This window comes from Dipodomys ordii, unplaced genomic scaffold (assembly GCF_000151885.1).
Source record: "Dipodomys ordii isolate 6190 unplaced genomic scaffold, Dord_2.0 Scaffold90, whole genome shotgun sequence".
Classification (NCBI taxonomy): Eukaryota; Metazoa; Chordata; class Mammalia; order Rodentia; family Heteromyidae; genus Dipodomys; species Dipodomys ordii.
Genome location: NW_012267306.1, coordinates 1,679,756 through 1,707,137, shown reverse-complemented (window position 1 = coordinate 1,707,137; position 27,382 = coordinate 1,679,756). Strand labels below are relative to the sequence as shown.

The window sequence follows — 27,382 nt, the reverse complement described above, 5'->3', positions numbered from 1 at the left end:
GCTAGAATGCACAGGTATGGAGTTAGTACAGCAGCATCTGGGCTATTCTCCTTTTTCTAAGCATTTATTTTAGCACTGGAAGTTGATTTAACTTTTTTTCCTCTTTTTTGGAGGAAGAAAAATGTAAACTTCTAACATATTTGGCCCACCCAAAGCTCATCTTTGAGAAGAAGTGGATCCCATATCCTCATTTTTATAGGAAAGAACATTCAAAACATCACCCAGATGTGCTTTTCCCTTTCTTCACTTCAGCCAATTAGTCAAGGATTAGCAGGCTAGCTTGTTGGTGTCACATCATTTTCAAATTTTGTGGTCAACATTTTCCTTTCAAAATAGAAGGTAGCTTTCATTTTGTAAATAATCCCTAAATACCAAAGATTCATTAGACTGTATCCCTTCATCCTTTTATCGCCTCACAATGCTTCCACCATATTTTAGTGGAGTGGCCTGGTGTATCCACTTCTGCCACCACTGTGTTTGGTAGTCTTTATGGCTATCCCAAGTTTAGTGATTCTCTTAAGGAATCACAGAGCTTAGGAAATAGTATACATAGCTAAAGTATATTATGGCAAAAAGATTCACAGCAAAATTAGCAGAGATATTAGGCTCATGGAATGAGACCCACAGGAAAGCCACCATAAGCATCTAAGAACCTCCTCCCTTTGGAGTCACACAAGATGTGCTTGATTCTTCCAGCATTGAATTGTGGCAACACAATGTTGTCTACCAAGGAAGCTCATTAGAGACTCAGTACCCAAGGTTTTTATTGGAGTTTAGTCATGTAGCCACCTTCTGTCAAACATGTACCAAAATTCCACATTGCCAGGAAGAAAAAAATTATGTTTAGCATTTAGTACATTATTTTTACAGTTAGGAATACTGAACTATTCTGGTCAAAGAATGGTAGGAACCCTTCTAAAGTCTAGCTTTCTAGACACCAGCAGTGAACCTTACATGCAAATCTAAGAATAGCTCTCTCTAGCCTGCTGTGTTAACTCTTTGCCCTACATTATAATAGTGTGTCCTCTGAAATTATGATACTAAATAAATACTTTAACTTATTTTGTTTGTGCTTAGGAGTACAATATACAGGGTCCTGGAAATGGAAAGACCCTCACTTATACTTTGACATACTATAACATTTCTTGATTTTCCTCATATTAATAAGCTTAAGAACAAACACCTTATAGTGGAGGATGTAGCCAAACTAGAAAGACTCATTGACTTTGAAACAGTGAATCGTAAACTGGCACTGGTGGCTCACGCCTGTAATCCTAGTTACTCAAGAGGCTGAGATGTGAGGATCATGGTTCTAAGCCAGCCTACACAGGAAAGTCTATGAGATGCTTATCTCTAGTTAACTAGCAAAAAATCACAAGTGGAGATGTGTTTCTAGTTGTAGAGCCCCAGACTTGATAGGCTGGCTTCCAACTGCAATCCTCAGATCTTAGCCTATTGAGTAGCTAAGATCACAGGCGTGAGCTACCAGTGCCCAAAAGTAAGTACTTCTAATTTAACATTTTCACTTACATTTTTTAAATGTAAGAACAGAAAATTATGCAAGCAAACAATGTTGAATACTCAGAGATGCCAGAGTTGCTGGAATTAAGAAACTATTCACTAACAGAATCATAGCCTTAGAGCTATGAAATGCTTGTCAGTTACTGTATGGAATTCTGCATACAAAGTTTGAAAAATAGTTGGCAGAGTATTTAAAACATACTATATTAACATTTTGAGTAGTTGAAAAGTTAAATATACATGAGAGCTGAAGAGTCCTAAGAAAAATTGTACCTGTCTGGGCTGGGAAGGTGGCTCAGTGTTAGAGCGCCACATAAGCAAAAAGAAAAAAAGCCGGAAGTGGTGCTGTGGATCAAGTGGTAGAGCGCTAGCCTTGAGTTGAAGAGCTGAGGGACAGCGCCCAGGCCCAGAGTTCAGGCCCCACAACCGGACCCGCGCCCCTTCCCCCCCCCAAAAAAAGAAAAATTTTACCTTTCTGAAAATTTTACTTATATGAAGTTCTGTGATCATGAAAGGCAAATTTATGTTTCAATAGGAAATTGAAAAGAATGACAGTTCATACTGTAGGTATATCTTGTTTTTATACCGCTTCTCACTTAGGAAATTCTTGCTATTTTCAGTGTTCATTTGTCAGTTGGCAAAAAGCAGCAGTCAGCTGCTGCCTTTTACAGCTATTTTCATTTCTTCCTTTTCTAATTGCAACATTCTTTACACATTTTGAAAGCTATGTAAATCTAGAAGATATCCAAAAAGAGTCAGAGCCTGGTGGGTTACCCCTTTTCTTTCTTAGGAAGGCAGGTAAAGTTAATTAACTTTTTATTACTACCATGGTAGTACAGTAACACTCTGGTGTTTATGTATCTCTTCAGTTTTGAATGTTGCCAGATTTTAAGATACTAAATTAACAGGGAAGCAAGTTTTAATTCTGTTATGTATTTTACAGGGGAGTTGCTATGTGTTAAAAAGGAATTTTCTCAGCTCAAGTAATTCTAGCAATACCCTAATACTCAGAAGTTTTTCTGTAAATTATGGTTATTCATGAACAATTTTGAGGAAGCTAAGAGTGAAAGTATATTTTACTCCAATCTAATAGGCAGTTTGGCTAACTAAATCTCAAATTTCTTTAGACAGACTTCATTATTAGCAGCATTTCACTTCAGACTTACATTGTGTCAAGTATTAAAAATAATTTAGGGAAGATTTAAAGGAAGAAGTGTAGGACAATGTATGTAGTTTATATGCACATTGAACCATTTTATGGGAGAGACCTCAAGTTTATCAGTGGATTTTGGTATCCACAAAAGATACCATCCTACAAAGAAACCAGATATATTTTAGGTTTTACCGATTTTCATCATTAGCTTTTTTGGGAGGTTTGAACTTAGTGATTGTAAGGCATTTATTCTACCACTTGAAACACATTTCTGTCCTCTTTGGTGATTCTGTCCTCTAGTGATTTTTGAGATAAGGTTTCACTTTTACACAGGCTGGGTTGGATCTGGCCTCCTATGTACACTTCTCACTGTATCTGAGGTGACAGGAGCACCACCACACCCAGCTTTCCGTTATTGTCTTTCATTTTCCATTTCAGGCTAAGTTAGTATCCCACATGGCTTTGTCAAGTCTTCTTACTCTCCACTAATCTGTGAACAGCTATACAGACTTTTTTCGACTTTCATAGTCTTAACACTTTTGAAGTTACTATTTCTGAGTACTAATATTTCTCAGGTAGATGTTATACATTTGTTTCCATGAGAAAACCTCAGAACTTAACTTCCTTTTGTAGTACATCAAATTAGGATGTATGTTGTCAGTATGTTTCATGAGGTTTTAGTCATGATCACTTCAGATTAAGAAGGCATCTACAGTGTTTCTTCAGTGTACAGTTACTGTAACATTATATAAGTGCTGAATATTTTGAGCAAAAGGATTCAAGTCACCAAAAATAACAAAATTTTTCTCAAATTTCTCACCAGGTATTTAATATCCATCTAGCTAGGTTAGTAAGACAACATAAAGGGAAGAAAGACAACTGGCTCAATTTATAGATGATGCGAATCTATTTTAAATAATTCTCATAACTTTGTTTTTTTAAGCTCCTAGAACTAATAAGTGAATTCGGCAAGTTTATAGAATTCAAGGGCAATATATAATTTCAGTTGTATTTTTATATACTAGAAATGAATACATAGAATTTCATTTTTAGCAGCACCTCCAAAGGAAATATGTATGAACCCAATATTTGATATAATACACACACACACATACACATATACAATATTGCATGGAGAAATATTACTTGAAGGTTTTTGTTTGGCAGTACTTTGGTTTAAATCAGACCCCTCACTGAATAACACCACCAACTTTCACTTTTTTTTCTTCTTTTTTTTTGTCTGTCATGGGGCTTGAACGTGGGACTGGGCTCTGTCTCTGAGCCCTTCAGCTCAAGGCAAGCACTCTACCAGTTGAGCCACAGGGCCACTTCCGGTTTTCTGGTGGTTAATTGGAGATAAGAGTCTCAAGGCCTTACCTGCCCGGGCTGGCGTTGAACCAGGATCCTCAGATTTCAGCCTCCTGAGTAGCTAGGATTACAGGTATGAGCCAACAGTACCAGGCCATCAGCTCTTTTTATGTACTAGTTATTTTTGAGATAGGATCCCACTTCCTGTGCACATGACTTTCCATAAAGCTAGGATGACTGACACATACCACTCTAGCCACCTAATGCTGTTAGAGGGGTCTCATGAACATCTTTTGCCTGAGATGATCTGAACTACAATCTTCCCTGTATCACCCTCTCAGGTAGTTAAGATTACAGATCTGAGCATTGGCACCTAGCTACTTACAGGTTTTGATTCACAGTGAATGATTACTTCAGGCAGTAATAGCTGTGTCTGAAAAAGTAAAAGGATACATCGGGAAATTTTCTAGGCAAGACTTCTGAATATAATTCTGTGGAGAATGGTACTTGGAATTTTAAATGATGTGTTTCCTGCTTTTCAAATTTTAAAAATAAAAAAGACTTGAAGATAACTGAAAACCATCAGAATGTCTTCAGGTACTACTATGCTTTTCTACATGAATAACCAGTATTGTATGTACATTTGGCATATTACTGATTATTTTTTAAAAAACATCTTGTTCCTTCAAGTTCCCCTGCCATGATGCCATTGATTTCTTAGACCTTCCTTCCTTCCTCCCTCCTCCCCACCCCCTGTTTTTTTTCTTTCTTACATTTGGGTACAGTTTTTCTCATGGAACATTTTTCTGAAGTAACACTAAAATAAATCAAAGACAGTGTTATTAGTTAATCTTATCTTTAGCTTTGAAAATTCAAGCTGAATTCTATCAGAGAAGATAAGACCAAAATAGTTGAAACTTTCCAAATACTTAGAAAAGACTCTTTAGAACCTGTGCTCTTTATATTTGGATAGTTAAAACTATATAGCAAAGTGAATAGAGTGCTTATCACCAGAAATAAATACAACTGAATGTAGTGGTACATGCATATAATTCTGTCACTCAGGAGGCAAAGACAGAAGGATTACTAGTTCCAGACCAGCCCAGGCAACATAACAAGACCATGTCTCAAAGTGGAACAAAACAAAAAAATAATACTCTATTCCGTCTCAACTACTAAAAAATTGGACAGGGTTCTTTTTACTTTTCATCCCAGCACACCCTAAAAAATACATGCAGCAGTACAACCAAACAAATTATTTCATGGAGAATAATCACATCACTCATACATTTTGTGAAAACAAAAAATATCTATGATATTTATGGATGATTACAGAATTGTCTGTCATATATTGTGATAAATGTAGAGCATGGGATGGATTGATTTGCTCTTCTGATTTGAGATGATACAATAAAGTAGAAATACTATCAGCTAATAGTTTCTGCACCTCTCCAAAAACTTAAATAAAAATTTAAGGTATGTATTGTTATAGTATGTTCCAATTAGTGCATGTCTATTTATAGTATATTATAAACAGGGTTCTTATTTATACAGTGTTAGTAAACTTTGGTTCTTTTTCTTTATTCACAGTTTCAAGAAACTTTACTATGTACATATATATATATACATATATATATCTGTATATTAAAATTTTAAAAATCAGTCAGTCAACATATAAAAGATCTAATGGGAGGCATCACTAAGTATATTTGTGGACCAGAAAATGTGTCCTAGACAGTAGATAATGTCCTAGACATGAAAGATGCCTTGCCCTCCATTTAGCTAAAAGCATCTGGGAACTTTTATACTGTGATATCTAAATAATGAAATCACCCAAGGAATTTAAATGCTCATACATAGGTGCCACCTTCAACACTCCAGTGGTCAAGTTATAGCTTTGTCAATAGGACACTTGTAAATTGTCCACTTATAGATGTACAGCCACTATTGAGAGCCAGTATTTTATAGATAACCTAAATAATCCATTTGTTTTTTTGTTCTTTAAATTGTATTTTGTTAAAATTGTCAGTAAAGATCACATTGTGCAGCATGCATATATTTTTTTGAGTTTTTTTTGTTGTTGTTTCTTGTTTTTGGGGGGTAGGTTGTAGGGCTTGAACTCAGGGCTGAGGCACTGTTCCTTTACCTCATTGTGCTCAACACTAGCATTCTACCACTTGAGCCACAGTGCCACTTCTGGTTTTTGAGCAGTTAATTGGAGATAAAAGGTTCACAGAGACTTGTTTTCTGCCTAGGCTGGCTCAAACTGGGACCCTCAGATCTCAGCCTCCTGAGTAGCTAGGATTTCAGGCATTGAACTACCTACCAGACACCTGGCTTTTTACAAATGTTTTTAAAGATATGTTGTACTATCCACGCTGCCACTGAATTAATTGGGTATGTGATAGATTTTCATATTCTCTGCTTTAAAATTTTCTCCCTACATTCTATCTTCTATGTTGTCCCAACACTTTTCTAAAACATGAAAGAATTATGTCCCTGCTTAGCATAAAACCTTTAATTATTTGTCCTTTTCAGAGTAAATTATAAATTTCTTATCTGACACAACCTATTTTCAATTTTATCTTCTGTTCATTCAACACTTGACAACCTGAATTCCATTCTTGCTGGTTCCCCAGCAGGGCTTGTGTTCATTCATTCATTCACTTATACCCATGTTGTTTTTGTTGTTAATTTTGATTATTGTGCTAGCTTCCCATTGCTGTGACAAAATATCTGAGATAACCAATTTATAAAGAGGAAAGGCTTATTTTGGCTCAGGCTGTTTTCAGAGGTTCCAGTTGATAGTCACTTGATTATAAAGCTTTGGCCTGTGGTAGCACAGTACATATGGCAGAAACATGTAGCAGAGCTGACCAGTTCACCTTAAGATTATAGAGAAGCAAAAAGGAATGAAGAAGAGACTGTGTCCCAATATCCTCTGCAAGGTTAAGCCCTCAGTGATCTAACTTCCTCGGAGTTGTGCCAAATGATGGAGTCTAAACCTTTAACAAAGGTTTATGAGAGAGATTCAAACAGTAGCAATCATAATTCAACAAGAGATTCAGAACAACACTAGTACTTATTGAAAACATTATTAACCAAGGACTTTTCTAGATTCTTTATAAAATGTTGCTCTTGTAATCCTTGTCATAATACATATGGAGTCATTTTTCTTGCTGTGTAGATGGGAACTTGAGGTTTTAGAGATCAACTAACTTATTTAAAATTATACCTTAGTGTAGGCAAATATGGTATTTTAAACTTCAAGTCTGATGTTTGTTTCTGCAACCTTCCTCACATTGTTTCAATACTATATCCCCATACAATCTTTACTATAGTCTATTCTCAAACATAGTATACATAAACTTTTGGTATTTTCAGCCTAGTTTTGAGTTCTTTATAAGAGAGAGAAATAAATTTATTGACTTTAAAAGGTGGTATGGGATTCATGAGGGGGAAGAATTCAATATTAAAAGGTAGGGTAATCAGATATATCTCCTGTGTCCTGTATATAGTCATTTTTATTAATTGCTATATTTTTCTTTTCTGTTATCAGATAGTTGTGTTGAACTATGTATTTTCATTTTTAAAGTCTTTTTTTCTCTGATATTCTTGTAAGTACTGAACATTTCCATCCTTTGTTTACTGGTAGCGTAAGACCTATTTTTCAGTTTTTACTTGAACAAAACGTCTTACTATTCCACAAATTGGCAGAGTAAGATTTGTACATAATTAACAGAAATTTAAGTGTATTCAACTATAAAAACTTTGTCAAACTGTGATTTTTCTGTCCCTATGAGGAAGAAAATAAAAGAGCTTATATATGTAGGTAAGTTTTATAGGGCAAAGTACACAGCCTTTGAAACCTTAATAGTCTCTGTGTGGAAAAATGCTAATGTTCAACAAGAAGTTAATTTGGACAGCATGAAAATTTTGATTTTTTTTTACTACTATAAATTTGATAACATGTAATACTTGTTTCTTATACGTGATTTCCAGATTTTATTAGCGTTTCTAATTGCTTCTTTAGACTATTGCTTTTGTAATTACTGCTTTACAACCTAATTTGAAATTTTTTTCCTTCATTAGAATGTGGAACATGTTCAAGCATTGAATAAGTGGCTGAAGAAGGAAAGAAAAAAGTGCCACTGCCTATCAGAAAAGAAAACAAAACAAAACATGGGAAATACAACCACCAAATTCCGTAAAGCACTGATCAATGGTGATGAAAACCTAGCTTGCCAAATATATGAAAATAATCCTCAGTTAAAAGAATCTCTTGATCCAAATACATCTTATGGGGAACCTTATCAACACAACACTCCATTACACTATGCTGCTCGACATGGAATGAATAGAATATTAGGGTGAGTATTTCTGTAAACCAATAGAGAAACGGTAGCAGGGAGAAATAATTGTGATCTTTGAAAACAGATACAAATACTGAAATTAAATATGCCTATATTATTTGGTATAATTTTCTTGGTATGACTGTATGACTTTAGTACACTTTTCTTCATTATACCTAAATTAGATAAAAACTTTTAATAGCAAAATTGGTTCACATGTTGTTGCTATGAACTTATTTTGGAGAGTTTTTTTGTTTTGTTTGCCAGTCCTGGGGCTTGAGCTCAGGGCGTAGGCACTGTCCCTAAGCTTCTTTTGCTCAAGGCTAGCACTCTACCACTTGGGCCACATTGCCAGACCCTGTTATGAACTTATTTTGGTCATTCCATGTTTGTTAGAATATATAGTATTTAATTTACTATGCATAATATTGTCTTAGTGTACATTTCAGTTCTTAGAAATGCTTACTAATTATCAAAAAATTGTAGTAAGTGATACCAAAGGCAAAGTTTTAAGTTCTCTCTGACTTGGTATTTTAGGTTGAAAAAATTTGCCTTTCTACTCGTGGTCAGGTTTGAATTTACTTTCTTGTAATGAATTCTTGAATGAAAGTTACAACATTTTCTTAAAAGTGAAAATACCAAAAAACTATGGACAGCAAATACTTAAAGGTTTTTATTTAATTATATATTATATGTACTAGTTTATAAAATAAAAGGCCTGAATAGAATACATTGTAACTTTTTTTTGAAGTAGATCATGTAGCAGTGGAAGTCTGATGCTAGAAGAGAAAGAAAATATAAACATTTCTTGGATTTTACTATGCTATATAATTCTTGAACCACTATTCAAAGCTCTTTAGAACTTTGAAAGCAAAAAGCTTTCAAACTGTTAAATATTTCTTCTGTGTTCACACATTATTCAAGTTAAGCTGTTCTTTTCTTATCTCCAGAATATAGCATGGATGTTCTGTTTGCCTTGTCCACGCTGCTGTCTGCCAGCCTCCCCCACGCTCTCATCTTTCTCTCATTATCTACTTTCTTGTTATCTTCTTTCAAGGTCCTGTGTATGCTACATGTATCATCTTAGATGGTTACAACTCACAGTAACCTTATTAAGAAAATAACTTACAAGCTTCTTTTTATTAGTACAACTTGTGTTTTACAATGTTGTGCATTTTTCTCTGCTTACCCCTATTAGGGCTTTTTTTTAAGTACCTTTTTTGTACTTCTAGCATCTAGCATAGTGTCTTATACAGAGTATATAGCAGTTTTATAAAACCATTAGACAAGGATTTATGTGTGTGAAAAAATTACCTAAGTAATTTAGGTCATCCAGACCTGACTTTTTCAAGTATATTTTGCAATTTATAGGTGTTGTTGTTAACTCATTTTTATTTTTTTATTTTAACTTCTGTACAAAATACATTTTAAATTTAGCTCATTTGAAATTGGTACTTTTACATACCAAACTGGGTCCTTCCTATATTAATGATACTAAGATATTATGCTAATATAGTATCTATTGAGTATACTATTTTCTTTTTTCAAATTTTTATTTTATTGTAAAGGTGATGTACAGAAGGGTTACAATTACATAAGTGATGAGCACATTTCTTTTCAGAAGTGGTACTTCTTTTGTTTTCTCCCACTTTCCTCTCCCCCAAATTGTAAAGTGTCTAGAGAGTATCTCTGTTGCATTGGTTCACCCTTTGTACCACTGTTTCTATGATTAGCCTTCCCTTCCCCAAATCAGATAAACTTATATAAAAGACAAAGGGTACCAAAATCAGAAATGGTGACCCGGGGAATAAACCAGAGGAAAAAAAAAACAAAAGAAAAAAAACCCCTGCAAACAGTACAAGAGTGTACTATTTTCTAGGTTTTGTTGACAATGTTTTGCATGTATCATTTCCCAGTCTTCACTACAATTCTGTGAGATACCTTATTACCTGCTTTTGATAAAAAGTGAGAAAGCTGAAGTAAGGTTAAACAACTTTCAAAGCTTTAATAGCTTGCTAGTGGCAACATTAATTGCCTAGGCAGATGACTGAGCCTCTTGTACATACACTTCAGCTACAGCACCACTTCCGGCTTTTTCTCATTAGTTTATTGGAGATAAGAGTCTCATGGACTAGAACTCAGCCTCCTGAGTAGCTAGGATTACAGACATGAGCCACCAGTGCCCAGCTTGTGTATCACTTTTCTATATCCTTTGCCAACACCTACCTTTTGACTTTTTGATAACAACTATACTAGCAAGTGTGATTCCTAATTGTGATTTTTATTTGCATTTCTATGTGATATTGAACATTTTTTCATATGCCTGTCGGCCATTTCTGTGTATTATTTGGAAAATGGTCTATTTGAGCTCTTTACTCATTTTAAGAATAATGTTATTTGTGGGTTTTTTTGTTGTTGTTGTTTTGGGGTTTTTTTGCCAGTCATGGTGCCTGAACTCTGGGCCTGGGTACTGTCCCTCAACTCTTCAGCTCAAGGCGAGCGCTCTACCACTTGAGCCACAGCACTACTTCCAGCTTTTTCTGCTTATGTGGTGCTGAGGAATCGAACCCAGGGCCTCATGCATGCAAGGCAAGCACTCTACCACTGGGCCACCTTCCCAGCCTCTATTTGTGGGTTTTTTGTAATTGAAAACTTTCTCCCATTTCACAGGCTCTCAGCAGTTTATTAAATTGCTTTAAAAATTAACTATTTTTAGTACTGTCTTGTACAATAAGGCTAAATAGAACTTCTTTCATCAGAATAGCATAACTAGTTATTTGTATTTTATGTAATATTATGGATTTTACTGGTTTTAACCTTACCTAACTTTCTGTCAACTCTGGTTCATTTTGGTTTTTCCTTTTCTGTTTTTTATTTTCTCATGTTACCTCTCATGATCTGGAATTCCTACTTGCTACTTTAGTATAGACTCTTCCTGTTTCGCGAGATTCCTAATCTGTGACATTAATTTTATAGACAAAGACAGAAATACCTACTCAAAGGCCTTTTAAGCCAGATGATAAAGCATCAATTTGGAATGTCATTGATTTTTTTTAAGTCTCATCATTCCCTTTAGCTCTATGCTAACTGCAATAACAGTCATCATTCTTTTCTCAGGCAGTATGATATAATAAAATCAGTAGAATTCACAGCTCAACCTGAACCCAAGTGCCATTTATATTATATCACACCATACTGCTTCTTTTATAGGACCTAAATCCATACTTTCTGCTTAATTGTAGCAAAAAGACTATGAACTTTGGAGCTATTGTGTTCTAAGTTGGCTGTGTAATTCTTTGGTTGTATCATCTGCAAAATTAACTCCTTTGCCTAGTTGGAAATAAGAATAAGAGGTGTGTGTTAGATTATGCATAATATATAAAGTCTTACTGGGTGTCAGTGGTTTATGCCTGTAATCTTAGCTACTCAAGAGGCTGAGATCTAAAGGATCACAAATTTAAAACAGCCCAGGAAGAAAATTCTACAAGATTTCATCTCTAGCTAAAAGCTGGTGTAGAGTTGTGTGCCCATGGCTCATGCCTGTAATCCTGTTTACTCAAGAAATTGAGATCTGAGGATCATGAAGCCAACCCAGGCAGGAAAATCCATGAAACTCTTTATCTCAATCACGAGCTGTGGTTTAAGTAGAAGAGCACTATTAGCACAAAAGCTCAGGAACAGAACTCAAGCCCAGCAAAAAAGCTGGGCTAGAAGCATGGCTCAAGTGGTAGAGCACCAGCCTAGTGAGCAAGCTGAGCAAGCATGAGGCTCTGTGTTCAAACACTAGTACTAACAAAAAATAGAAAATGAAATGTGTGCGCATGCATGCATGTATGCATGTGCACATGTTTGTGTCTTTTATTAGGCATATGTTCACATCAAAAGTCCATACCTTTGAGGATTGGTTGAAAAGAACTTTCCAATTACTGTTTCCTGCCTTCCTTTCCTCCTTCCTTCTTCCCCTATTTTAGGAGCAATTTTAAATGAATTGAAAGTCAGGCATGTTCTCCACTCCTGTGTATGCAAACCCATAAACACAAGAATGTACTCTTGTTTTCTGTATAGTATGCCAAACTTCTAAAACAGTACCTAGCAAATAATTAATGCTTAATCTGCATTTGTTGCTCAAAGAGGAGATTTTAAAGGAATGAAAGCTTGAATATATATTATTGACCCAAAAATAAGATTACTCTAAGAAATTGAGACTCTGGAAAAGAAGACTGATTTTGAAGGAAGTTCAGCTAAGTAAGGGATGAGAAAGTGGCTTATGAGAAGTTAAACTATGCTGTCCATGATGGTACATATCTGCATTCCCAGCTATTAATAAGGTGGAGATGGGAGGATTATAGTTTGAGCCAAGCCAGGACAAAAACTGAAACCCTATCCCTAAAACAAGACATGCATGGAGTTTCATGCTTGTCTTGCAGTCCCAAGACTGGCCCAGCAAAAAAAAACCTGAGCCTCTCTGAAAATCAAACTAAAAGTAAAAAGAACCAGGATGTGATTCAAGTGGTAGAATGCCTGTGTAGCAAAGCATGAGGCCTTGTGTTCAAACCTCCAGTACCACCGAAAAGAAACAGAAAAAGTTAAAATATAGAGGGGTAGAATAGATCAGTAATGCATGTGTGGTGTGCAGAAGACCCTAGTTTCAATTCTTGATGCTACAGAGAAACAAGAGCATTGTTTTAAGAAAAGGGGGAGGAAGTGATACGGATGTCAGATGTCAAGTCACATAGGCTGACTGAGAACTAAGAATTACCATAAAGTAAGTAGAAGCCCTTTAAAAGGAGCCATAATTCTTCCAATACTGCTTCTCATTTGGGTTTTTATTATACTTTAATTGCAAAGTGTATTCATAATATACACTTCACATCATTAAATGGTAAATAGCTCTGAGTGTAGATGTACTTTTTGAATGTGTATGGAGAAGGAAATTAGTAAAGGACTGAAATTTGCTTCTGAAAAGGGTGCGATTTTTTTCATGTGTGTGCTGAAAACAAAATTGAATGGTATTAATGGGTTGTTATGAAATCCAAGGTAATAGAAAGGTCAGGGTAAAAATGAAACAGCAGTTATAGGTTTAGGACAAACATTAAAGCACTGGAAACATGGCTCAAATGATAAGAGCACCTATCTTGAGAGAAAAAGCTGTGCAAGATCACAAGGCCCTGAGTTTAAGCCCCAGTAATAAAACAAGAAAAGAAATAATAGCTTTGGGGGAAACAGTGATGAAAAATGTATCTCTTAGGATATCCTAGTAATAGAAGAATGCAAAAGTTTAGCATACCAGTAAGAATAGAGTTATACTGAAGTGAGGAATGAATGTAGAAGTAGAGATAACAGATTGTAAACTGGCCAATGGAGAATTAACAGTGAAGGAATCTAAAAGCATGAAGCCTTGGATGGGGTCTTAGGGTCAAATGAAAGGGATAGGTATTTTGTTTTTTGTTTATTTACCGCAGGTTAATGTTTACCTTACTGCTTGTTAATTCTTGTTAATCATCTTCTGAGCCTGTTAGAAAAAAGATCTTACATGCAGGTAGTAGAAACAATAGCTACTGAATCTATTGCCCCTTGATCTTAGATCTCCAAGTTCCAAATATCATAGATTTAAAAATCTAATCTCAGCTGGCTGCTGAAGGCTCATGCCTGTAATCCTAGCTATGCAGGAGGCTGAAGTCTGAGGATTGAGGTGTGAAGCCAGCCACACGGCAGAAACATCTGTGAGAAGCTTATCTCTAAACACCCCAAAAAAGCCAGAAGTGGAACTGTGGCTCAAATAGTAGAGAGCTATCCTTGAGCAAAAGAAACTCAAGAAGATGTCCAGGCCCTGAGTTCAAGCCCCGGACCAACACACACACTGAGTTCAAGCCTCGCGCACACACACACACACACACACACACAAGCCTCGGACACACACACACACACACACTGAGTTCAAGCCTCGCGCGCGCGCACACACACACACACACACAAGCCTCGGACACACACACTGAGTTCAAGCCCCGGACCAATACACACACACACACTGAGTTCAAGCCACACACACACACACACACACACACACACACACTGAGTTCAAGCCCCGGACCCATACACACACACACACTGAGTTCAAGCCCCGGACCAACACACACACTGAGTTCAAGCCTCGGACACACACACACACACACACTGAGTTCAAGCCTCGCGCGCGCACACACACACACATACACAAGCCTCGGACACACACACTGAGTTCAAGCCTCGGATGGACACACACACACACACACACACACTGAGTTCAAGCGGACCAATACACACACACACACTGAGTTCAAGCCCCGGACCAATACACACACACTGAGTTCAAGCCTCGGACACACACACACACACACACACACACACACACTGAGTTCAAGCCCTGGACCAATACACACACACACTGAGTTCAAGCCCCGGACCAATACACACACACTGAGTTCAAGCCTCGGACACACACACACACACACACACACACACACACACACACACTGAGTTCAAGCAGACCAATACACACACACACACTGAGTTCAAGCCCCGGACCAATACACACACACTGAGTTCAAGCCTCGGACACACACACACACTGAGTTCAAGCCCTGGACCAATACACACACTGAGTTCAAGCCTCGGACACACACACACACACACACACACTGAGTTCAAGCCCTGGACCAATACACACACACACACTGAGTTCAAGCCCCGGACCAATACACACACACACAAACACACACACACACCCCTAATCCCTGTAATGATGGTTCTGGGATGAGGTTAGGAGGTAGGTCCCTCAGAGAAAGGATTAGTGGTCTTATAAAACAGGCTCCAGAAAATTGTCTTGCAACTCCTACCATTTGAGAACACAACAGGCCCTTATAAGACACTGAATCGTGGTCTTCTAGCCTCTAGGACTGAGAAGTCCATGATGGTGGTTGCATTCAGTGTGTAATCTCTATAATACTGTTATGTATTATATAATATATATTAATAAGTATATGTTATATGTTATATATGTGTGTGTGTGTATATATCAGCACAAATAATAAGCTACTTTGTAAATATATACTTTATTATTCCAAAGACCAGTTTGTTATGTTCAGGTAAAATTTTTCCTAGATTTAAAATTTAATGTCAGCCTTATGTTTTACTTGCTGTTTTTATATTCATTTCACTGTCCTTATTAAATACACACACACATACACACACACACACACACATGCGTGCGCGATAAACAGCAATAAGGCAAAAATACCTACATAGAATGCTTAATGTTGGGGCTGGGAAGGTGGCTCAGTGGTAGGCGCTTGCCTTGCATGCCTAAGGCCCTGGGTTCGATTCCTCAGCACCACATAAGCAAAAAGAAAAACCCGGAAGTGGCGCTGTGGCTCAAGTGGTAGAGTGCTAGCCTTGAGCTGAAGAGCTTGAGGGACAGTGCCCAGGCCCAGAGTTCAGGCCCCATGACCAGACACCCCCCCCCAAAAAAAAAAAAGAAAAAAGAAAAGAATGCTTAATGTGCCCTTAGACGATACATTATTGACACCTATATACTACCCTGTTTTACTTTCTTTCTTTTCTCTCTCTTACCCCTTTTCTCTTAGCTTTCTTTTTTTCTTCTTCCTTTCCCTATGTTATTGTTCTCTTACAAGCAGTACTGGGGTAGAACTTATACTTTTTATCTGCTGTGTATTTCCTTATAGAAAAAATGTTTTCACCTTCCCTTTCTATTTTAGGACTTTTCTTTTTGGTAGAGATGGAAATCCTAATAAACGGAATGTGCACAATGAAACATCTATGCATTTGTTATGTATGGGACCTCAAATTATGATATCTGAAGGAGCCCTTCATCCTCGCTTAGCACGCCCTGTGGAAGATGATTTTAGAAGAGCAGATTGTCTGCAGATGATCTTAAGATGGAAAGGAGCAAAACTTGACCAAGGCGAATATGAGCGAGCAGCTATTGATGCTGTTGATAACAAAAAAAACACACCCCTTCACTATGCTGCTGCCTCAGGGATGAAAGCCTGTGTAGAGGTAAAATTTCTTCTTTGTTGCATTGTAAAATTTGTGTCTTAATGGTATATAACAATGGTTATTTTGCTTGTCCTAACAGTGTTTTAACTAGCCATTTTTAAAAGTCCCTTTCATCTTTCTCAAAGAAACTGCAGGGACCTTTAAAAAGGCCCCTGATTCTTCAAGTTTTTTGGGGGGTAAGAGAACTCACAACTTAATAGTCAGCCCTTGAAATAAAATGCAATCAAGATGCTGGGTTCTGGTGACTCATACCTGTAATCCTAGCTACTTAAAGAGGCTGAGATCTGAGGATCACAGTTCACAGCCAGCATGGGCAGGAAAGTCTGTGATACTCTTAATCCCAATTAACCACCAGAAAACTGGAAGTGGAGCTGTGGCTCAGAGTGATAGAGCACAGAAGTTTAGACAGAGTGCCCAGGTCCTGAGTCTAAACTCACAAGCAAAACTCAGACAAAAACAAAAAGCAATTAAGAAATTGCTTTCTTCTTCTTCTTCTTCTTCTTCTTTGTCTTCGTCTTCTTCTTCGTCGTTGTGTTCCCCTTCCCCTTCCCCTTCTCCTCCTCTTCCTCCTCCTCCTCCCCCTCCTCTTCTTCCCCCCCCCCCCGCACAACCCCCTGGTTTTGGGTTTTGAACTCTGGGCCTGGGCACTGTCCCTCAGTTTCCGAAAACATACTCAGTCTTCTTCTGTACCCTTCCCTCTCTTAACTGAACTTTAGATTATTGTCTCTCTTTCTCCCTCCTTTTCTCCTTCCCTTTTCTATCTCTTTGTAGCAGCACTAAATTAATACCACTCATTGGCAGTATGGAAGTCTTCATTATCACCTCTTTGGCACTCAATATTAAATAGCACTTTGTATTGAATCTTCATGTTGGTATCTAATTTTCAGAGCTTCCTTAAACGGAAAGTCTGGAGTTTCACAAATCAATATTTTAGAATTATTTGTAAGAAGATAGTTATGCAGAGATGAATAGACTGAAATTGTTTAAAAGTTAGAAATGTTATATGACAACATTTATTAAGGATAAACTAAATAATGTTTATCCAATTCTGATTTTTTTTTTTTTTTGTCATGGGGTTGAACTCTGGGCCTGGGCACTGTCCCTGAGCTCTTTAGCTCAAGGCAAGCACTCTACCACTTGAGCCACAGTGCCACTTCCAATTTTCTTGTGGTTAATTGGAGATAAGAGTCTCATGGACTTTCCTGCCCCGGGTGGCTTGAACTGTGATCCGTAGATCTCAGCCTCCTTGAATAGCTAGGATTATAGTCATGAGCCACCTGCGCCAAGCCAAATTCTGATTTTTTTATATACCAAACAATTATTCAGAAATTAGCAAAGTTTTCTGTGAATGCTTAGATAGTGAATATTATAGGCAACTCTGCCATTGTAACCTGAAAGTCATCATGGACAATAAGTAAACAAAGCAGAGCACTGTCCTAATAAGACTTCATTTATTGACATTACCATTAAATTTTCACATATCATCAAGTGTATCTTTGTTTTTTTTTCAGTTGTGTAAAAATATAAAAACAGTTTGTAGTTCATGGCTGTCCAATGAAGCAATCAATACACTGGATTTGGCCCATGGGCCTCATGATAGAAACCCTTCTCTCCCATGTAATGCAGATACTGAGAAAGGAAAGGAAAAGAAAGGATTACTTGACACTTGAAATGCTTGTTTTCAATATGTAGAATGCCATTGTTAATATGTAAGAAGATCTATCTTTTAATTACACAAAGGCCTTATTTGAATACTGTTTGTGTGCCCAGCACACAAAAATAAAACTTCATTAGAGCATAAGATTTCCAAGAATTCAACATAAACACAAATACAATCACACACACATACACACACATACAGTAACTTAATTGCTGAGAAGTTTTGTATTCTCCTTTAGAATTGAAATGAACTTTGGAGAGAGGAAAGGAGGTTTGTTTGTTAATATGATCCAATCAAAAGTCCAGTTATGCTTTGCCTTTTCATAATGTTCCTAAATGAATTCTAGTCATTAGGCTGTATCTTTTGTTTTAGGTAGCCTGCAATAATGATTCAGTAAATGATGTGGCAAAAGTTTTTGGTTTTGATAGTGTTCTATGTCAAAAACCTTTAAAAAATTATACTAATCTATTTGCTGTATACCTCACTTGCTTATTCAAAGCACTAAGTGTAACTGCTTATTGTCACATCAAATAGAGGTCACTAGAAAACCAAAGGTGTAAGTCCTACTTTTTCCTTTACAGCCACAGAGCCTGTTTGACACTTTGACAGCTACTAGAGGATTTCACACTTCATGGAAAAGCCATAAAAGCAATTTCACAGATAAAACTGAAGAGTCTACCTAATTATATTGTGTTTCTAGCACCTAGAGTTTTAAAAATAGAAAAGAATACAGGAACTGTAGTTCAGCTCAACAATAGAGTAATACCTGTCTAGGCCTCAGTTTTCTAATTTTTAACCCAAAGTTATAATCCCATTACTATTCCAGTAATGAGATGCATACTAATGGTGATATTAATAAAATGGCTATAAAATGTTTTAATACATTTTGGAGGGTTCATAAGTAGTAGTAAGATTTAAATGTATAAGGTTTACTTTATTCCTAAGTAGGTAAGTACTCATATGGTTTTAAGATCTGTAGCATCAGTAATTCCTATGAACTTGTTGAATACAAATTTTTGGTACCATGACCTTCTAGATTCCAAAGTGAAATCTCTAGGAGTAAATTCCAAGGACATTTTGTCACGTGATCAAAAAGGACTCCCGTAATCCTTTTTAATGACAGTATTTAAGAAGCACTATTCTAGTCTCAAGCTTATGCAGCTTGAAGTCTTTTTCTTTTTAGGAGGAATAATAAGACAGGTTGCTTAAAAGGAAGACAGAAGTCACACCAAGTAGAAACTACAAAGTGCTGGAGTCTAGGGCTTAGTGGTTTCTTTTTCAGAAAATCAAACCATTGAACAATTTTGATTGTTATGAAAGCAAATATAGAAATACTAGCTAATAGGATGTTGTATGGCTTTGAATAGGATACTGCTACAGGAATGCTTCTTGTTGCTTCAAGGATTGTGCTCATAAAAAAAATAAAAAATTTTTAAAAAGTGAATTAAAAAGTACTTTGAGGTTACTGATTCTATAATACCTAAGGTATTGAGGGAACTTGTTGAAAGTACAGCCTCTACATCAAATCAACTGGATATGAATCTGTAGTTTAATAAAATCCCAGTCTCAATCATGTTCATAGTTAAGATTGAGAATCACTAAGACCATAGTCTGTGGGCCTTCTGCATTGAAATCACCTTTAAAAGTTTTACACACTTTTTAAAGTACCTACTTCAAATATACCTAATATTGCTACTAATATTACTATCAGTATTACTATTGCTTCAATCCTTAAGCTACTCAGATGATGCTTATATAATTTGAAAACTTTGTGCTGGTATAAAACTTTGTGCTGAACAAAAATTATTTTTTGTTCAATAAATTCAATTAAAATCTTTGAAAATGAACCACACCTTAGTTCTCCAGGTAACTCAAGTTTATAGCCAAGGGGAAGTGTGGTAGGAGTTAAATATTATTGCGCTAATTCATTCTGGATTTGTGTAGGGTTAGTAGTAATGGTAAAGAATGAAGCAGATATTAGGGACATCATAACGAACAACTAGCATCGAGTGACAATTAAAAATCATGCCCATGTAATTGTAACCCCTCTGTACGGTATTTTCACAATTAAAAAAAAAAAAAAAGCAAGGGAGAGATACCTAAAATGGTGGAGGCTTTAAAATGGCAGTTTTGACAATGAGCTGTGTTTGATAGTTTCCTCTCTCTGATTTTTCCACATTTTCTATCATTGTTCTTTTGGGGGGGGGGGCTGTCAGTCATGGGGCCTGAACTCTGGACCTGGACACTGTCCTTCAGCTCTTCAGCTCAAGGCTAGCACTCTACCACTAGAGCCATAGCACCACTTCCGGCTTTTTCTGCTTATGTAGTGCTGAGGAATCAAACCCAGGGCCTCATACAGGTGAGCCAAGCACTCTGCCACTGAGTCACCTTCCGAGCCCTCATTGTTCTTGTATATATATAACTAGAATAAAATAATTGAACTTTATTTTTAAATAAAATGAGCATCTGTTTTTAAAACCTGAGCAACTTGGAAGCCAAACTATTATCAGACATTGGAAAAGTGAGATGAGGTGGAAGAATTAGTTTAAAGAAAGGAACATATGTATCAAGTTTTTATTTAGAAGGTTAGAGATTAAAGTCTTAGATTGTCTACATGAAATAATAGGCAGTTTGGCTAGATGATAGGCAGATAGGCTTTTGTACTTGGGAAATAAAGCATATAGATTTGAGATTGAGTGTCATCTACAGAATTGATAAGTAAAAGCAAGATAATATATGAGATATCAAGGAAAACTTGAAGTTATAAATAAAATAGTGTTCAACTCACAACATCAATTTAGAGATTGCCTAATGTTTGAAGAGGGTAAAAAAAAGAAGGAACATGAAGATAATGGGAAAATAAACAGGGCCAAAATGATACAGTGCCACGGATGCCAGGAGGAGAATTTTGAGAAAGAGAGAAAGTCTCAGGCATGATGCAGAAAGGAAAAAACATTAGAGGACCAAGGAAGACTGGTTGATTTGACCTTAATAATTAATGTTAGTGACTTTCAGGAATATTGTTCTCTAAAACAATCAGGTACAAGTCAGATTGCTGGGAATGAATGAGGAAGTAGAGAGACAGGAAGTTATCACTTAACAACTTGAGAAATTAGGCTAGGAAAGAAAGTACAGTCACATGTCAGTGATTGGGGCATCTTCTGAGAAGTTTGTCATTAGGTACAGTATTGTGTAAACATCATAGTATACTATAATGTAAACAGAACTTACCATACACCTAGTGTATATAATTGCATGGGCTGGAATCACCACCAGCTGGAATAATGCATTGCTTTATGACTTTAAATAGCCACAATAAATTCAAGCAAGAGAAAATTCTCAACTCCATTATAAGCTTAAGCACCTCTTTCATATATGTACACTCAAATATTGCCTAAGAGTATAGTAAGAAAAAAACTGGCAGGAAAGCAGTATTAAACTAAAGCCCCATTGCCAGGAACTAGTAGAGTGAAAATGGGAGATAATGAAAGCAATGGCGTGGGCAAGGTTATACAGAATACACAGATTAAGCCAGGGGCCAGTGACTCACGCCTGTAATCCTAGCTACTCAGGAGGCTAAGATCTGAGGATCACATTTTGAAGCCAGCCCAGGCAGAGAAGTCTGTGAGACTTTTTTTTTTTTTTTTTGCCAGTCGTGGGGCCCGAACTCTGGGCCTGGGCACTGTCCCTCAGCTCTTCAGCTCAAGGCTAGCGCTCTACCACTTGAGCCACAGCACCACTTCCAGCTTTTTTCTGCTTATGTGGTGCTGAGGAATCGAACCCAGGGCCTCATGCATGCAAGGCAAGCACTCTACCACTGAGCCACCTTCCCAGCCCCAGTCTGTGAGACTCTTTATCTCCAGTCAATCACAGAAAAAGCCGAAAGTGGTGCTGTGGCTCAAGTGGTAGTGCTAGCCTTGAGCAAAATGAGCTTAGAGACACTGTGCAGGCCCTGGGTTGAAGGCTTAGGACCAGCAAAAAAAGAAAAAACAAAAAAGAAAATACACAGATTGAAGAAATGGTAATGTGAAGACCAATAAAGGTTTTAGGAACTATTTTGTTTTATACTTTTTCTCAAGATACGTAAGTGTCAAGTCTCATTTTATAGACAGATACATATAAATTGATATGTGAAGCAGTTAAACAATTTACTTAGAATCACTGACCATTTATATTATAGATCAAAACTATGGGGCTGCATTTGTCTTGAATATTACTGGTCATCCCTCTTCCTCTGGAATTGTTTACAGAAAGAAGGGCAGAATATAAGAGCAGATGTGTTCACGGAAATAATTTTGATATGAACTTTTTCTTCTAAAATAGAACATTTTATGTACCTCCAAATGCTTGAAATTTGCTAAAAACTACATATGAATAAAATATTTAGTCTTTCTGTTCAGGATTGGTTCCTTAGCTTATTTGAGAGTGAGGAAAATGACAGTTGGGGTGCTTTGGTTGAAGCATTTTATAATGACCAGCTGTAACTCATTATGTCAAAGTAAAACAACTATAAGCAGCAACACTTTCCAGGTTATCTCCACCAAATACATCTTTCACTTACTGGTGTTCCTCACATCAAGCTCCACAGGTCAGCAACTGAAATACTTTTTGGTATTTATTCCTCCAGTGTCACAGACAACACTATCCTTAGATAGTTTCTGTGCCGAAGGTAGCATACAAGATTTTCTTCACAAAGGCAAATGCTACAATTAGTGGCTTCTTCCATCATTGTTTGAAGTTTCCTGCAGATACCAATTGCAACAATAAGATATATAAGCCTTTGTGGGTCCCTACCCACTTTAGTCAAGATCATTTGATGACTTCTTGCAAGGCAGATTGTCAAACTCACTAGGTTTTAACAATAGTTACTAGTGACTTAATTCCCCAGTGAATGAAGTCTACACTTCTAGATATCTTTTTAAGGAGATTTTCTTTACCAAGTTTTTGTTAGGGCACAACTTCTAAAGTTTTATTGTCTTTGAATTTTGTTAAGGAAGACTATGGCATTAAGATAATTTGCCGTAGCCAGGTGTAAGTGGGTCACACCTCCTGTAATCCTGGCTACTGAGAAGGCAGAGATCTGAGAATTGCATTTCAAAGCCAGCCTGGGCAGAAGAGTCTGTGAGCCTCTTAATCTCAAATAAATTGCTCAGAAAAACCTGGAAGTAGTGCTATGTCTCAAGTGATAGTGGACTAGCCTTGAGCACATTGAGGCTCAGGGACAGCACTCAGGCCTTAAGTTTAAGCCCCAGAACTGGAAAAAAGAAAAAGTTAATTTGTCTGGTTGACTAACATCTGTTCAGTAGTAATATACTGTGAGAATAAATCAACTCTTTATTTTAAAACCTATCTCAGTATTTATTTTAGAAATTGTGTTATATACCAGGTATCCATGGCTTACACCTATAATCCTAGCTACTCAGCAGACAGAGCTAAGGATCTCAGTTCCAAGCCAGCCCAGACAGCAAAGTCCATGAGACTCTAATCTCCAAAATACTACCAGAAAAAAAAGCCAGAAGTGGGGCTGGGAAGGTGGCTCAGTGGTAGAGCGCTTGCCTTGCATGCATGAGGCCCTGGGTTCGATTCCTCAGCATCACATAAGAAAAAAGAAAAAAGCCGGAAGTGGCGCTGTGGCCCAAGTGGTAGAGCGCTAGCCTTGAGCTGAAGACCTGAGGAACAGCGCCCAGGCCCAGAGTTCTGGCCTACGACCGGATCAAAAAAAAAAAAAAAAAGGCCAAAAGTAGAGCTGTGGCTTAAGTGGTAGAGTACTGGATTTGAAGAGAAGCTCAAGGACAGCACCTAGGCCTTGTTCAAGCCCCAGGACTGGGAAAAATAAAGAGAGGGATGGAGGGAGAGAAAGAGAGAAGAAAGAAAGAAAGGAAAGAAAGGAAGGAGAAAGAAAAAGGGAAAATCTTGCAAACTAGAGAGCAAAATCAGCTTTCCTAGTCCTAAGGCAATCAAGAGCAACTACTTTACTTTGTATTTAGATATTAGATAATTAAAACTTGTAATGCATCTTACTGCAGTTACAATAAGTATGTGGACTTTCTACAAGTCTCAGTATTGTCAGATTATGTAATATGCATATATCAGTTTCCACAGCTACATTGGTTGGGCTCTATTATTGTTTCTCAAATGTGTATGTGCTTAAGAATCTCCAGAACACCGGAATCAAATTCTGATTCAGAGATCTGGACTGTGAAGGGGTTGGATGGTCAAGCTTAGATTGTGTGTTTCCGACGAACTAGGAGGTTAGATACGACTGGTTCCCCAGACACCATGACTAAAGGTTATACTGTAAGTGGTAAATACCATCAAATATAACCCTGCCCTCTAATTCTAGAAGTGGCTTCAACAATGATTGCGTAACTCAATCCTCAGCAGACATTTTTCTATAAAAGATCAGACTGTACTTTGTTTGTAGTTGTAAGTCTATATTTCAAATTTTTGTTTGCTTGCTTATTTTTACAACTTAAAAAATATAAACCTTTCTAGCTCTCAGCAAGAAGCTGAAGATACTGAGCACCAGTAGCTTATTATACCTATAATTCTAGGATCGAGGTTTAAAGCCAGCCTGGGCAGAAAAGTTTATATGTGAAACTTATTTCCAATTAACAACCAAAAAAAGCCAAAAGCGGAGCTGTGGCTCAAGTGGTTGGGTACTAACTTTGAGCAAAAAAAAAAAAGCTCAGGGACAGTGCCCAGGCCCCTCCCCCCACCCTTTTTTTTTGTTGGTCATGGGGCCTGAACTTCTGGTTTTCTGGTGGGTTATTGGAGGTAAGAGTCTCATGGAGTTTCTTGCCCAGGCTGGCTTTGAACTGTGATCCTCATATCTCAGCCTCCTGAGTAGCTAGGATTACAGGCATGAGCCACTGGTGCCCGGCTTCCAGGTCCCTTTTAAGCCCCAAGACTAGGAAAAAAATATGAAGACAAACCTTCTTAGCTCATCAAGTTAGCTCCTTCCTCCCTTGCCTGGGATTGTTACATATCTTGGGTTGTTTTGTTTTTTGCCAGTCCTGGGGCTTGAACTCAAGCCCTGAGCACTGTCTCTGAGCTTCTTTTGCTCAAGGCTAGCACTCTACCACTTGAGCCACAGCACCCCTTCCAGCTTTTTCTGTTCATGTGGTACTGAGGAATTGAACCCAGGGTTTCATGTGTGCTAGGCAATCACTCTACCACTAAGCCACATGGCCAGCCACATACCTTGTTTTGTCATGACTTTTTTTTTTTTTGGTGTGGAAGCTTGAACTCAGGGACTGCATTCTGTCCCTTAGCTTCTTTATTCAAGGGAGGTGCTCTGCCACTTAAGCCATACCTCCATGTCTTTTTTACAGTATTTTTATTGTTGGATGGGCATTTATAATGTTTCATTCATAGACCTAAAAGGAGACCTGTCAGTTTATAAAAGAAATACAACATAGAGACACCATATACTAGAGACAGTGGCATCCTCTCAGCATCACAGTTGGCAGTGTCTTCTATGGGGGTGATGCAGGGAGGCCATTTGACACCCACCAAGCTTCCATTTTTCCATCCAGATACAGTTGCACTCCAGATGATATGGAACAGAACAGTGATACCAAAGGTATAGAAATCATCCTAAAGCTTTTTATTTGTGTCTGTTTTTGTTTTTTTAAGAAAACCAGGAAATATAGCAAAAATTTAATAGAATAAAACTCTTAAAAATGGGCTCTATATCTGGTTTTTTGATTGTTAATTAGAAATAATCTCAGGGATAGCTGGGCTTAGAGATAATCTCAGGGATAGCTGGGCATTGGTCGCTCATGCCTGTAATCCTAGCTACTCAGGAGGCTGAGATTTGAGGGTCACAGTTCAAAGCCAGCCTGGGCAGGAAACTCTGAGACTTTTATCTCCAATAAACTACTCAAAAAATCAGAAAGTGGTGCTGTGGAAAGTGGTAGAGCACTCACTTTGAGCAAAAGAAGTTCAGGGACAGTGTTCAGGTCCAGAGTTCAAGCCCCAGGATTGGCATAAAAAAGCATCTTATGGACTTTACTGCCCAGACTGGCTTTGAACCAAAATCATATTTCAGCCTCCTGAGTAGCTAAGATTGCAGGCATGAGCAATTAGTATCTAGCTTGTCTTGACTTTTGAGGTAATTTTGGAGAATCTTAAGAATTCTAGTCCCAGTGAACTTAAATCTGTGTTCGTTGGTAGACAAGAAGATAAAATTACTTGGTAGAAATGAAAAAATACTGCCATTTTGATTACCACTCATACAGAATGCAAACTTCTAAAAAGTATTCATGTTTATGCCATGAAGAATGCCTTGGCAGAACTTTAAGATGTATTTGGCCTTTTTTTTTTGGGGGGGCGGTTGTGGGGCTTGAACTCTGGACTTGGGCGCTGTCCCGCAGCTCAAGGTGAGTGCTCTACCACTTGAGCCACAGTGCCACTTCTGGTTTTCTAGTGGTTTTTTTGGAGATAAGAGTCTCACGGACTTTCATGCCCAGGCTGGCTTTGAACCCATCCTCAGATCTCAGCCTCCTGAGTAGCTAGAATTACAGGCATGAGCCACTGGTGCCCAGCTGTATTTAGCTTTTTTAGTTTAATCAGATAAGCCTGCACTAACTATATGAATCAGCAAAATATCTAAGTGTGGTTAAAATTTGGCCACACTTGTGTCTGAATTCACACCTGCTGCTTATTAACTAAGTAACTTCAGTCAAGTTTCTTAACTTTTCTGAGATAATAGTACCTCTGTTACACAAAAGTATTAATATTGCACAATGCATGTTACTTAGAAAACAACACGTGGTGACTATATAGTATTATAATGCTATATTACTATGAGTATGACTGAATTCTATGAAAGAATCTTCATGACTAATTGTTAGATTGTCCTTCAAAATGATCCTAGAACGTGTCTTTCAAAGGCATCAATGTCATTCTTAATGTTTCTGCAAACACTATAGGAAATCATGAATCTACCACCCTTAAAGACAACATATTTAACTTTTGCAAACCCACAAAAATTTAAGTAGTGAATGATTCCTCACATTATTTCACATATTTTTAAAAATAGGGTTTCTTTGTACCAAATAGAGATTATACAGTAGGATGTCTTCCCAATTTACTCTCATCATTTGTTTTGAGAATATTGAAAACAGCTTTACTTCAGTGACTTGTTTATAGTATTTTAATTCCACGGTTTCACAGATAATTAATAATACAAGTGAAAATTTTTGTTTGCCCTGCCAGGACATCCAAGTTTTAGTGTTTTTGGTCCGGTCGTGGGGCCTGAACTCTGGGCCTAGGCGCTGTCCCTGCGCTCTTCAGCTCAAGGCTAGCACTCTACCACTTGAGCCACAG

General features: G+C 37.4%; 1 protein-coding gene across 4 annotated transcripts in view; it reads left to right on the top strand.

Moving 5' to 3' along the window:
• The window catches only part of Ankib1 (ankyrin repeat and IBR domain containing 1), a 100,428-nt gene that overhangs the window by 18,362 nt on the left and 54,684 nt on the right, over positions 1 to 27,382 (top strand). For all 4 annotated transcript variants that reach the window (XM_013026040.1, XM_013026039.1, XM_013026038.1 and 1 more), the window contains exons 2-3: positions 8,075 to 8,352; positions 16,089 to 16,389. In XM_013026040.1, the coding sequence (XP_012881494.1) occupies positions 8,165 to 8,352; positions 16,089 to 16,389 (489 nt within the window). In that variant the 5' untranslated portion in view covers positions 8,075 to 8,164. The remainder of the gene's footprint in view (positions 1 to 8,074; positions 8,353 to 16,088; positions 16,390 to 27,382) is intronic.